Source organism: Anthonomus grandis, chromosome 10 (genome assembly GCF_022605725.1).
Source record: "Anthonomus grandis grandis chromosome 10, icAntGran1.3, whole genome shotgun sequence".
NCBI classification, from domain to species: Eukaryota; Metazoa; Arthropoda; class Insecta; order Coleoptera; family Curculionidae; genus Anthonomus; species Anthonomus grandis.
Window position 1 is genome coordinate 14,142,416 of NC_065555.1, and position 14,868 is coordinate 14,157,283.

A 14,868-nucleotide genomic window follows, 5' to 3' on the forward strand; every position below is an offset into this window, starting at 1 on the left:
TGCGACAATGCGAGTGGTTCGACATAAACTTATTTGAAATGAGGTTCTTCCAGCTTTTCCTGCCTCACGTCGAATCCACCAGAGAAAATAACGACCCGATGATTCTTGTTGGTGATAACCTGGCAAGCCACTTTTCACCACAGGTGATAGAGGCATTCGGTACAAATAACATACACATAACTCCCCACGCATTTAATGCAGCCCCTTGATGTGGCCGTATTTGCGCCTATGAAAAGAAAATGGAAAGAGATTCTCGATCAGTGGAGAAAGGAGTCGTGGTTCCAAGGCTGTATCCCGAACCTACTGGACAGATTGTGAAAAGGGGTAAGTCAAAATGTAGCAGAGAATCTCAAATCAGGACATAGAGCAACTGGTTTGCATCCTGCAAACCCCGACGAAGTTTTGAAGCACTTTCCTGGTGGACTAGAAGATGCAGACATCGAAAGAGTCTTAGACAACAGCTTGGTTGATTTGTTGAAAGAGCACCGTGGAACAGGGGTTGAGAAAAAACGCAAAAGGGGAAAAAAAGTCAGACCTGGAAGTGATGCGTCTCGCACTGTTACAGACTCTAATATTTCTGAAAATCCTCTAACCGTTCCTGAGGAATTTCGAACTACAGCCGAAGAACCAGGACCCTCTTCATCTAGCGTTTTGCCATGCACTCAGCAACTCCCAACCAGGAAAAGCAAGAGAGAAAGAAAGACTAATAACTCCCAGTGTGGTATCTGCAAGATTAATTGGAAAGACTACAGAGGCGCAATTAATTGGATACAATGCACGAAGTGTCGAGCTTGGATTTGTGGACCCTGTAATAAAGACAGCAAAGACCCTTATTTTGAATGCGAATGGTGTGAGGATTCGGAAGACAATGAATCTCCAGTCGATGACAGTGATGCCGACGAGGACTTCCTAGTTGACAATAATAATTAGCCAATGTTTTGTTTTTGTTACACTTGTGATTTTTTCAAAGAATGTGCCTTATTTTACTAAATTTTTGCTAGATAAAGTTTAATTTAAAGTTAATATTTCTAAGCATTTATAGGTACAGAATTTGTTTTTAAGTTTCATAAGTGGTCAACAGTTTAACAAGTGGCCCTTGTTATAGGTTTTTTTTCATATGATTAAGGGGTAACATGCACAGAATATGCTTTAGAATGCAATTTATACACATTTTTTCATTAATGTGCAAGTTGCCCGAACCATGGGGTAACTTGCACATCCCACAAACAATTTTTTTTTTGGGACTAATGGCTGCATTCGTCCAATTTTTATACCAGCCATGGGGAGCCCTTAAATAGGTCGGTACAATGCAATTTTTGCAAAGTTGTAAAGTTACAATGTGCGGGGGTACATTGGAAAATGTGCTGAAAACGTGTGCAAGTAGCCCCAGTTTACGGTACTTTTTAAGAAAAATTACAGTTTTTCACAAGTTTTTTTCGTAAGCTTTCTCCCACTGTACGAACATTAAAAGTTTTCCATTCTAATAATACCACTATATTTTTCCAAGCAACTTAAGCTCATATTAACCAAATTTTTGGACATCTTATAAATAAAGTAAATTATAAAAAAATTAATGGTTTTAATTGAAAAACAAAAATTATCTTTCAATTCCTAATTCAGTATTAATCAAATTTTATTCTTTGCCTTTTTTTGTATGATGCAAGGTTTTTGATTAAAAAAATAAAAACCACCTCCTGCAGATTCTATGTCAGTTTACATGGAAATTAAGAGTTTTCTTGCAAAAGATCCGCACTGCCTAAACAAAAATTTTACTGGAAATAGAATGATGCATCGTATCCATGATCCTAAGACAGAAACTCATAATTAACTGTCAAAAACGATTGATTCATTGACGAATTCCATCCATTGAACGAGTGCACCAAAGTAAAAGCGGTTAATTATCTGAATGATTATTTATATGTATAATTTTACAAAGCGTTGAATTGTGAATAATTCCTGGTTATCTTGGAATCTTTAGCTCTCTAAGGCCTAAATCATTTGCAAGAAAAAGAAAATAAAAAGTTAAATACCCTTAGGAACCAAATATGGAAGATCGAGTCATGATGGATCATTGGAGCTTCATTCAAAGATCCCAGAGGTCAAAAGAGTTAAAAAAATCCAACGAAGTGTCATTGTTCCAGGGATTCCATGTCTTGGAGCAAAAATGTTCACAGCAAATCCAGACTTCACGACTCGAAGGAAATTCATTTCTTCAGCTAATATTCCTTGCCATGGGGGAGATCCTTATAAACAATCTAGAAAACTCAGTGTTTCTTCCGGCTTAATGAACAGATTCCATCCATTGGAACTACTAACAGGGCCAGAAGTTCACTTAAGAATCTTGATGAATTTTTGGAGTCTCACCAAGAGAAGAAAAAGAATTATCAGAAGCAAAAGAACTTGGAAATGTCATAATGAGTCACGTTGGTTCCACGTCTGTAAACAAGGCGTTAAGGTGTTAGCTTATCTCATCCTTCTTTTAATAAAATAAAGAATTTCTTTGCAGAATATCCAAAGTCTTCGAGGGAAATTTTAATTATAGCTAATATTCGCATCCATGGATGAGATCCTAAGAGACAATCTCGGAACATCAAAGTTCACTTTTGAAAAACGACTAATTATTGTTTGAAGTATCTCCATTGGAGGTACTCAGAAGTTGATATAAGGTTTTTGATGGAGTTCTAGAGCCTCACACAAAGTTATCAGAAGCCAAAGAATGTGAAAATGCTAATGAGTCATCTTGATTTCACGTCTTAGACGACGTGAAAAAAGCTTAGGTTTATCTCAACCTTCTCTGAAGAAAATGAACAATTTCCTTGCAGAACATACATGATTTTAATTTTTTTACTCGAAAACCTTGCATTATACAAAACAAAAGACAGAGAAACAAATCGCTCCGAACTGAATGAGGATTTCGAAAATAGTTTTTGGTTTTAGAAAAAGCATTGGTGTACCATTTTTTCTTCAAAAATATTCAAATAAAAATTCCGCACGGACGCCACTGATTTTTTTTTATCAAAATCTTTTTGTCTCAAATATCATAAAAATATTTCAAATAAAAAAAAAGTTATGACTTCGATAAGTTTGGACATTTCAATTCGAAACACCCTATATAAGCTGTACATGTTATAGTACATTTTATTGTACTAGCATTCATAGTAAAGATAGGAATGCATTATTCGAAAAGTATTATTAAGGCTCTCTGATTCCACGAAACACAATATTATAAATTTGGAACCCTTAAAGAGAATATAAATCTGACTTTTATTTTGACGAATTACTAGAGGTTATATGTAAAATTTTCGCAGGATTTAATATAATCGATAGATACTGCAGGTGACAAGTTACCAAGGAGAATTATATACTTCTCAGTAAGTATGTGGGAACTGTGACATGAATTATTTTTAATGTACCTATTTTCGTCGTAACTTTATTTATGAGTCTTCCATGAAAATATTTTGACAAGATACAGACCCAAGTATCTTAGGAAATAGTACTCTGAAATACTCAATACTACTAAGTTTTCACCAAGGGTTGCGGATTTATTGCAGATTGATTACTGATTAGCATATATGACAATTTTATGTTTAAGCTGAATTTATGTAATTTAAGCCATTTTTGTATTATATACAGATCTTAACTTATATAGTCTTCATTTATTACATGGCAGTTTGTTTCACAATTTTTTGGAATAGCATCATCAGCAAATAGTTTAATTTGATTTTTTTAAATTGAGTTAATTACTCAACATCTGACCCTGAATTTATTGTGCTATAGCAACGATTTATTTACCACTATTTATAAATATTTTGAAAACGAATTATATAGTACAACCTTGACTCCCAACACAACATTGTGGTCAGCGGTGTAAAATGCCTACTGCAGGTCAGAAGACACCACTGCAGTCTTTTCACCATGATCTATTTGAGTTTAAAGTTCTGTTATTACATCAACAGTTCCCGAAGTAGTATCACTTGATTTACGGAAGGCATATTGACAACTAGAAAACAATTTAAAAATTAAAATGTAATTCCACTATTTGCTATGCATTTTTATTGAAAAAAGACAAATAATATCGTAATTGTTATAAATTTATGTTTATGAATATATGAAGTAAGCCTGTTAACTATATTCAGATATCAAATATTTTGAAAATGCTGGATAGCATAGAGACTATCCTTACAACCACCTTTAAAAATAGGTCGGAGCTTAGATATCCTAATTTTTTTAGGAACTTTTCTACTTGACGAAGATCGATTTATGATTTTGCAGTGAAATGGGGTTATACATATTTGTATTGTTCTTACACCAACGCTATCAATAATAGTCGCCTTCGATGCATCCAAATCAATAATCAAGTTACCAATTTATTATTTACAGCATGCACTATACTGAAAATACTATCATTTACAAATGACTTAGTGGAGCATACAATTGAGTGAAGTATGAAAAATCTGGATAGTCAGTTCTTGCCCAATACTGACAAAGTTGAAAACATCTTGTCGGACTTGCATTGTCTTATTTATTTATTGTAACACGACGTTTCGGTTGGTAAGTATCTCCAACCGTTATCAAGTGTAAACTGAAAGCAAACTACTATTCTATAGGCTTATATACTAGATGTGTGCAGCGATATGGAAGGGGAGGGAAGGGAGGGAAAGTCATCCGTGAAAAAGAGTTGGAGGGGGGAAGGACACGCGTCTCTCTAGATCCTACACTGTCCTGAGAGTAGAGGCTTCCAGATGTTGGGTATATCGACGCTTGGCTGGCTGAAAATCCTCTGATTCTGTGAAATGAAAGCTGCCTCTACGAACTTCCTCTTCCGCCAGTGCTGTTCCTTGTGCAGAATCTTGGCTTCTGACCAATGGATATTGTGTCCATTATGCCACGCGTGCTCTGCTATCCCGGATTTGGAAACCTCTCCTCTTTGGGTCCAGCTGCGATGTTCCTTCGCTCTGATTTCTAGGGGGCGCTTCGTTTCACCTATGTATGAGTCACCGCACTCACATGGGATCCGGTAGACGCAATTTTTGGTATCCACCATGCCATCTGGTTTGGTCTTTGAAACCACGCTTCTGATAGTGGTGCTAGATCTAAAGGCAGTTCTAATATTGTACTTGCTGGCAATGCGTCGGATTTGTTCCGATGTACCCCTAATGTAAGGTATGAGTAGAAGTCTGGTTGTCGTGGTGGCCTCGTCTCTGATTTGATTTGGACGCGTCCTTTGGATGGTCCTACTTATTAGCTTCTTTGGATATCCATTCTGTTGTAGGTCTTTGTAGATGGTATCCACTTCAGTCTTGAGATCCTCGTCGTTTCTACAGATGGTTCGAGCTCTATTGTAGAGGGATCTTATGATGCCTACTTTGGTGGTTGCAGGATGGTTGGACTCATAGTGCAGATACTGGCCCGTGTGTGTTGGTTTTCTATAAACTGAAGTTCGTAGATTTTCGCCGACCTTTTTAACGAGAACATCTAGAAAAGGTAGAGCTGAGTCCTTTTCTGTCTCCATCGTGAATTTGATTGTTGGTCTGAAACTGTTGAGGTGAAACAGAAACTCCTGAAGTGCTTTTTCCTCTTTGTCCCAGATGATGAAGGTGTCGTCCACATATCGAAGCCAGAGCTTCGGTTTGCACCGGGAGGCATCTATTGCATGTTCCTCAAACCATTCCATGAAGATGTTTGCTATTACTGGGGAAAGAGATGAACCCATCGGAAGTCCTTCGTCTTGGGCGTAGAATCTATCCTTGACCTGAAAGTAAGAATTACGAAGACAGATCTCCAAAAGTTCCATCACCCCGTCCAGAGGCAGTGTGGTCCGAGTTGAGAAAGCTGCATCCTTGCTTAGTTTGTCTCGGATGATGTTAAGAGACTCTCCTATGGGTACATTGGTGTAGAGACTTTCGACATCAAAACTCACCAATCTGTCATTGGTCTCGACTTCGATCCCTCCAAGAAGGTCTACAAAGTGGGCAGAGTTTCGCACGAAAGACGCTGCATTTCCCTGGATTGGTCTAATGATCTCCAAAAGGAATTTCGAGAGTTCTGATGTCGGCGAATTTCTAGAGCTCGTGATGGGCCGCAGAGGCATTTGCTCCTTATGAATCTTGGGTAGTCCGTATAGGTGTGGCGGTTTGCTATAATGTGGTGTCAGCCTAAAGCGTACCGCATCCGACAATGTTGAGGAGTACTTTTTAAGTGCTCTGTAAATTCGACCTTCTATGGTTGTCGTCGGATCCTTAGATAGTAGCCTGTATTCGCCTTTGTTCAAAACTTCCTTAACCTTGTTTTCGTAGGTTTCCAGGTCCATAATCACAGTTGCATTGCCCTTATCTGCAGGAAGAATTTTGATGTTCTTTTCACTTCTGAAGTTCCTGAGAGCTGTTTCCTCTTCTTTGCTGATGTTCTGCAAAGGTTTCTGTTTTTTAAGTGAGTCTAGAGCAACCCTTACCTCGTGTCGAAATTCATCGGCCACAGGACGTGGTAGGTGGATTGATTCTACTGAGGACACTATGTCTATAAAGGATGGTTTTGAGGATATAGCGAAGTTTAGTCCTCTGTTTAACACCTTCTGTTCAGCATCGGTAAGGGTTCTTTTTGACACATTAATGATGGTGGCGGGGAGGTTAGAGGTTGGTGCTGGTAGAGTCCTGTTGGTTCGTCTGGATTTAAGGTTTTGGAGTTTTGAAAGGTGGCTTGCTCTTAGCTTTTCTCTTAGTTTTTGGCAAGTGAAGTCTATTTTGTCAAAGATTGGTTGATAGTCTTCCTCCAATGTAACTTCTTTGATTTCTTCGAATCGCTGAATGCATTCGATTTCTATTTTTGCTTTCTTCCAACGGTGGTAGCTAAGTTGAGACCGCAGCAGCTCCATACTAGCACGTTCAAGAATACGTTCTGATCTTCTACCTGGTATAGCGGTTTTGAGACGTAGACCAGTAGGAATGACATTGGCGTCTCTTGTCTCTCGCAGGAAGCTGATGTGTTCCTCCTCCTTGGTCATCTTTATCTTGGTTTTCTCAAAGCCTCTAAATAGGTTGCTGGTTCCGGGTCCGTACCGGTTATCCAATCTGTTTTTGAAGGTGGTAGACAATGGTACAGTGAAAACATCTTGTCGGACTTGCATTGTCTTATTTATTTATTGTAACACGACGTTTCGGTTGGTAAGTATCTCCAACCGTTATCAAGTGTAAACTGAAAGCAAACTACTATTCTATAGGCTTATATACTAGATGTGTGCAGCGATATGGAAGGGGAGGGAAGGGAGGGAAAGTCATCCGTGAAAAAGAGTTGGAGGGGGGAAGGACACGCGTCTCTCTAGATCCTACACTGTCCTGAGAGTAGAGGCTTCCAGATGTTGGGTATATCGACGCTTGGCTGGCTGAAAATCCTCTGATTCTGTGAAATGAAAGCTGCCTCTACGAACTTCCTCTTCCGCCAGTGCTGTTCCTTGTGCAGAATCTTGGCTTCTGACCAATGGATATTGTGTCCATTATGCCACGCGTGCTCTGCTATCCCGGATTTGGAAACCTCTCCTCTTTGGGTCCAGCTGCGATGTTCCTTCGCTCTGATTTCTAGGGGGCGCTTCGTTTCACCTATGTATGAGTCACCGCACTCACATGGGATCCGGTAGACGCAATTTTTGGTATCCACCATGCCATCTGGTTTGGTCTTTGAAACCACGCTTCTGATAGTGGTGCTAGATCTAAAGGCAGTTCTAATATTGTACTTGCTGGCAATGCGTCGGATTTGTTCCGATGTACCCCTAATGTAAGGTATGGGTAGAAGTCTGGTTGTCGTGGTGGCCTCGTCTCTGATTTGATTTGGACGCGTCCTTTGGATGGTCCTACTTATTAGCTTCTTTGGATATCCATTCTGTTGTAGGTCTTTGTAGATGGTATCCACTTCAGTCTTGAGATCCTCGTCGTTTCTACAGATGGTTCGAGCTCTATTGTAGAGGGATCTTATGATGCCTACTTTGGTGGTTGCAGGATGGTTGGACTCATAGTGCAGATACTGGCCCGTGTGTGTTGGTTTTCTATAAACTGAAGTTCGTAGATTTCCGCCGACCTTTTTAACGAGAACATCTAGAAAAGGTAGAGCTGAGTCCTTTTCTGTCTCCATCGTGAATTTGATTGTTGGTCTGAAACTGTTGAGGTGAAACAGAAACTCCTGAAGTGCTTTTTCCTCTTTGTCCCAGATGATGAAGGTGTCGTCCACTAGACTCACTTAAAAAAACAGAAACCTTTGCAGAACATCAGCAAAGAAGAGGAAACGGCTCTCAGGAACTTCAGAAGTGAAAAGAACATCAAAATTCTTCCTGCAGATAAGGGCAATGCAACTGTGATTATGGACCTGGAAACCTACGAAAACAACTCTCACGAGATGTGTAACAAAGGCGAATACAGGCTACTATCTAAGGATCCGACGACAACCATAGAAGGTCGAATTTACAGAGCACTTAAAAAGTACTCCTCAACATTGTCGGATGCGGTACGCTTTAGGCTGACACCACATTATAGCAAACCGCCACACCTATACGGACTACCCAAGATTCATAAGGAGCAAATGCCTCTGCGGCCCATCACGAGCTCTAGAAATTCGCCGACATCAGAACTCTCGAAATTCCTTTTGGAGATCATTAGACCAATCCAGGGAAATGCAGCGTCTTTCGTGCGAAACTCTGCCCACTTTGTAGACCTTCTTGGAGGGATCGAAGTCGAGACCAATGACAGATTGGTGAGTTTTGATGTCGAAAGTCTCTACACCAATGTACCCATAGGAGAGTCTCTTAACATCATCCGAGACAAACTAAGCAAGGATGCAGCTTTCTCAACTCGGACCACACTGCCTCTGGACGGGGTGATGGAACTTTTGGAGATCTGTCTTCGTAATTCTTACTTTCAGGTCAAGGATAGATTCTACGCCCAAGACGAAGGACTTCCGATGGGTTCATCTCTTTCCCCAGTAATAGCAAACATCTTCATGGAATGGTTTGAGGAACATGCAATAGATGCCTCCCGGTGCAAACCGAAGCTCTGGCTTCGATATGTGGACGACACCTTCATCATCTGGGACAAAGAGGAAAAAGCACTTCAGGAGTTTCTGTTTCACCTCAACAGTTTCAGACCAACAATCAAATTCACGATGGAGACAGAAAAGGACTCAGCTCTACCTTTTCTAGATGTTCTCGTTAAAAAGGTCGGCGGAAATCTACGAACTTCAGTTTATAGAAAACCAACACACACGGGCCAGTATCTGCACTATGAGTCCAACCATCCTGCAACCACCAAAGTAGGCATCATAAGATCCCTCTACAATAGAGCTCGAACCATCTGTAGAAACGACGAGGATCTCAAGACTGAAGTGGATACCATCTACAAAGACCTACAACAGAATGGATATCCAAAGAAGCTAATAAGTAGGACCATCCAAAGGACGCGTCCAAATCAAATCAGAGACGAGGCCACCACGACAACCAGACTTCTACCCATACCTTACATTAGGGGTACATCGGAACAAATCCGACGCATTGCCAGCAAGTACAATATTAGAACTGCCTTTAGATCTAGCACCACTATCAGAAGCGTGGTTTCAAAGACCAAACCAGATGGCATGGTGGATACCAAAAATTGCGTCTACCGGATCCCATGTGAGTGCGGTGACTCATACATAGGTGAAACGAAGCGCCCCCTAGAAATCAGAGCGAAGGAACATCGCAGCTGGACCCAAAGAGGAGAGGTTTCCAAATCCGGGATAGCAGAGCACGCGTGGCATAATGGACACAATATCCATTGGTCAGAAGCCAAGATTCTGCACAAGGAACAGCACTGGCGGAAGAGGAAGTTCGTAGAGGCAGCTTTCATTTCACAGAATCAGAGGATTTTCAGCCAGCCAAGCGTCGATATACCCAACATCTGGAAGCCTCTACTCTCAGGACAGTGTAGGATCTAGAGAGACGCGTGTCCTTCCCCCCTCCAACTCTTTTTCACGGATGACTTTCCCTCCCTTCCCTCCCCTTCCATATCGCTGCACACATCTAGTATATAAGCCTATAGAATAGTAGTTTGCTTTCAGTTTACACTTGATAACGGTTGGAGATACTTACCAACCGAAACGTCGTGTTACAATAAATAAATAAGACAATGCAAGTCCGACAAGATGTTTTTACTGTACCATTGTCTACCACCTTCAAAAACACTGACAAAGTTAGAATTAAAATATTCACATATGTCCCTTGGATTTTCTATTTTATTATTATTCGTAACTATAAGACATTTATAGACGTAAGAATTATACACATTTCACCTCACCCTCGCAGCTACATGCATTAGTATTTCTTAAAACCTAATTTATGACTCTCCGAGCCTTTTTTCGATTCTTTCGGTTCTTGGGTTTTTGCCATTTTGTTTATGCCTTTTGTGCCATTTTACTTATGCCTTTTCGGTTATTTACCTTTGATCTCTATCAATAAATCAGTATTTTTTATTGCTATTTATTTTATACGTTCTTCGTTCAGTTGAAGTATTTTTTTGTAAAACATTCAATAAAGTCATCATGATACCAATAACCTACATATTTTAGTAGTGAAAAGTTGTTATTTAGGTTGTATAGGTCTGCAAAGTTTGATAATTAATATTTTTTTTGAATAACTTTTATATCCTTTTCTTATTTTTGAACTGATTATTATTGAGAAGAACCGGCTTGCCATTATGACCTTATTGGCAACGTATATTCACATTACTCGTACATACGTAATGACATAATATAAATAAAGAATTTGCATTCAGTTATATATTTCTGCGTAGATTTCAGGAATATGCATTAGGAATATCGTTTTTTACTTCCAAGATAATACTCCTTGTTTGACAATTGCGATTATATATTTGGTTTTTTTTTATAAAATATTATTATTTAATATAATAATATTTAATTTTTTTTTTAATATTTTATAAATATTATTTATTTAATATCAAATATTTGAAATGTGAGTACCCTTTCCTGACACGTTGCTAGATTGAATGGTTTTACTAATAATTTTGTTTTATTTAAAATATTTTGTTAGTTTGAAATGTCTATTAAAACATTTTTATTCTAAACATTCTTTTTCCATTTTTTAAGTAATCATTTAATAAATTCTCTCATCTATGGAACGTTTAATACATTTTTTACATTGAAATTTTATTTATTTAAATTATTTGATTAGGAGTATGTGATAATTTAACCTCTATTTTAAAATTATAAATAAATAGTTTTTTAAAATAATTATTTCATTAATTTTCGAATTTCTCTATAAAAATTATCCTTTGCACTAACAAAATTGGCTGAAAGGTATATACTACCAGCCTTTAAAGAAAATTAATGTCTGCTTCCCATTAGTGTAAAAGGGGGTTTTAGCTGAATGCGGCCGAGGATTTTTAAAATAATTACTTAGACAAGTTAAAAATTAAAGTCCATTTCCCACGTATTCACTAAAACTTCTTAAATTAACAATAATTTTTCAAATTCAATTTTCTCGCAATCGGTGCCTTCAGATCAACAGAATACGTTTTTTACGTAAATAGTAATATTAATATATAATTTCGTCATGTTTTTAAAATTGTAGAAAAATCGATAAATATAACCCCTTAACCCCTCGGTATGGGACTCGCTCTCCTGCAATCAGCAAATTTCAAACATTTCGTTCTTAAGAAACATTTTCAGACCCAGGTAGATGGGAACCGTTTATCTTATTTCTAAAGATTAAACTGCTTAAGCCCTATTTATAATCCGAAAAATAATTAAATTCACAAAACATACGTGTTTTGGGGTAGGCGCGCCTAAGAGTACGCATTCCCTAAGAGTACGCAGACCTCGGATGAGCCATATGACAACACCGCGGGTCGAATCCAATATGGCCATTTAAGGTTGTTTGTGTCACGGTGTTGTCCAGTGAATTTAAGTTTTAGTGGGATTATTGATAAACGAATAGTCTTAAGTAATATAAAATATGCTATTTTGATGTAATATTTAAGTGAATATACTTAAGGAATCATATCGTGTGAAAACATTTGTTAGAAAATGCATATTAGCAGTTAAATTCAACGTTCATTAGGCTATAGACTCACCTAAAAACATTTTTGTTTTGTCGGTTGCATCACACATTTTTTACAATATTTCTGAATCCTAGAAAGGGGAGCTAAGAGTACGCAAAATTTAAGTGCGTACTCTTTGCCACAGTTATTTATTTTAATTGCCTACTCTTTGCCACAGTTATTTATTTTAATTGCTTAGTAACGATAGGCACCTTTAATTAATTTCTGGATAACAAGGTGATAATGGGAAAATATAAAAGGAAAACAAATCGTACGCTGAAATTTACACAAGAATTGCTAGACGAGGCGCGACTTAGAATAGACCGGGGGGAAAGCAAGCGTTCAGTTGCTGCTGCCTTGGATGTTAACGAGTGCTCTTTACGGAAACGATTGAGATTAGGGACTATTCCACAATCTTTGGGGCGTTTTTAACTCAGTTTTTACTCTGTTTAGGAAAAAGAATTGGCGAATCATATTAAAGATCTGGATAACCGATTCTATGGATTGCGCATGAAGACTTGAAGTCACTTGCATTCCAGTACGCCGAGCTAAACCAAGCACAGAGTTAATCCAGAGAAAAAAATGGCGAATAATCACTGGGTTAAAGATTTTGCTAAACGAAACTTGCTGTCTTTTAGAGCTCCCGAAAAAGTAAGTTTGGCTAGAGCAATTGGCTTTAATAAGATTCAGTGCAACAAATTTTTTGAAAATTTAAGACAATGCTATGAAAAAACAAAAGCACCAGCTCACCGCATTTTTAATATGGATGAAACCGGGATGTCGACGGTCCCTAACAGAATGCCCAAGGTTTTTGCCCCCAGGGGCAGGAAAACAGTTTTAAAAGTGGTTGCAGCAGATCGAGGACAGTTAGTAACAGCTGTGTGTTGTATGGGAGCTTCAGGAGTTTGGGTACCCCCCGCTCTTATCTTCCTATGCAAACGTATGAACGATGAACTTTTTTATGGATGTCCACCTGGAACTTTACAATTAGTGACAGAAACTGGTTATATGAATTCGGAGCTTTTTATAAGGTGGCTTAGACATTTTCAAGACTACGTAAAATCATCAGAGGATGATCCTGTTGTTTTGATTCTTGACAACCACACATCACATTTTACCCTTGAAGCAGTTAATTTTTGTCGGAATAACTGTATAGTTCTTCTATCGTTGCCGCCCCATGGGAGCCACAAAATGCAGCCCCTCGATAAATGCTTTTTTGGTCCATTGAAAACTGCATTCTCGAATGAAAGCGACAAATGGATGATTCAAAACCCTGGTAGACCAGTGACTCTGAAACAAATGTCTAGACTATTTCGTGCAGCTTATTCCAAGGTTGCAACAATTCAGATTTGTGAAAAGGCATTTAGTGCTATAGGATTGTATCCTTATACCGCAGATGTGTTTACAGAGGAGGATTTTGCACATTCAGAGGTAACTGATCGAGCCTTACACATTGAACCAACAAACGATAGGCGACATGAAAATGAAGATAATGTTCAAGTGTTAAACAACCACGAGTCCGACGATGATGACAATTTTCCTATTTCAGTTTTGATAGATAGAATACGTAAAGAGCCTGTTACTCCGACAGAAATAGACGATGCTAGTCTCAAAACATCAACCAATAAAACTGATAGCAGTTGTTTAAATAACCCGATGCATAATTCAGAATCTATTCTAGGCAGCGAATCAAAAATGTAAAGTCTAAACTGTTTTCCTCCCCTAAAAAATGTGATCTTGCCGTACCTGGGACATCTGGAGTCACTCCAAAAATGATCATACCTCTACCAAAGGCAAAACACGAGCAAATTAGAAGTGTTCGCTCCAAAAGGTAATTATAACAGCAACAACAATAATAATAAAAGCTCTCCTGCTTTTATAGTATTTAATAAGGATATTTTCAGATTTTTTAGGTCGGAAATATTATCATCTACACCTTATAAAGACTCACTGCAAGAATCCACCTCCAAAAAATAGCCGAGTAGCCTTAAAAGGAAACTTACTGACAACACTAAGCAGAAGAAGAAAATGCCTTCGAAAGCTTTGAGCATCAGCATCAACAGCAATCAAGAAGATGCTGTCTGTCCTGGATGTGAAGAGAACTACAGCAATTCTTACGATGGGGTCAGGTGCGCAACATGCAAGTCCTAGTGGCATGAAATTTGCACAAGCTACATGGGACAAAAGCAATTCCATTGCGACCTATGCAATTAAACTTTTATTAAACATTGTGGTGTTCTCTTAGCCCAACCTTTGCGTACTCCTTGGCATATGTGGCGCTAAGAGTACGCATTTGTATTTTTAAAAAAAAACGGGTTGTGTTATTTTTAATGTAGAAATAATTTTCTTTAAACTGTATTTTTTTTGTTGGCTAATAGAATATATGTTTGGTTGCTCACTATTTTTTTTATTTATTTTTTTTTATTGTAGTTTTATGTAGAAAAGAATAGTAAGTGCGTACTCTTAGGCACGCCTACCCTACTTAAATATAATTTACAATTTTAAAAACCCGGGAAAATAACGAAAAGGAAGAATCTGAAAAAATTACCCTAAAAGTTGTGTTGATAGCTTTAATATTAAAGGCCTAATATAATTATTAATTACTTTTCTTTTAATCCATTTACTGTCAAATCACTTAAAAATTATTGATAATTTTTATATGTCCTAGCCAACAAACAATACCGTTGACTCATTTGTCTTTGAAGATAATAGTATCTTGGATCATTACCCATAAACTATATCTATACCAAATATTAGGAAAACAGATAAAACTGGAAATATTACTCATTAACTGTGC

The 14,868-nt window shown here is 38.0% G+C and overlaps 2 protein-coding genes across 3 annotated transcripts in view; one reads left to right on the top strand and one right to left on the bottom strand.

Annotated features, from left to right (window-relative positions):
• Nucleotides 1–14,868, bottom strand: part of LOC126741039 (arylalkylamine N-acetyltransferase 1-like) — a 44,585-nt gene that overhangs the window by 22,211 nt on the left and 7,506 nt on the right. Inside the window, exon 1 of one of the 2 annotated variants that reach the window (XM_050447309.1) lies at nucleotides 12,105–12,235. The exons of the other annotated variant lie outside the window; for it this stretch is intronic. The gene's annotated coding sequence lies outside the window, so the exon portion shown is untranslated. Of the gene's footprint in view, nucleotides 1–12,104; nucleotides 12,236–14,868 lie in introns of those variants that run through there. 2 annotated transcript variants of the gene reach the window in all.
• On the top strand, nucleotides 12,834–13,772 carry LOC126741406 (uncharacterized). The gene has a single exon (XM_050447807.1). The coding sequence runs from the start codon at nucleotides 12,834–12,836 to the stop codon at nucleotides 13,770–13,772; it is 939 nt and encodes a 312-aa protein (XP_050303764.1).

What these genes read in the sequence shown, in the direction of transcription:
- LOC126741406 (XM_050447807.1), top strand. Translation starts at nt 12,834, where the DNA reads ATGGATGAAACCGGGATGTCGACGGTCCCTAACAGAATGCCCAAGGTT.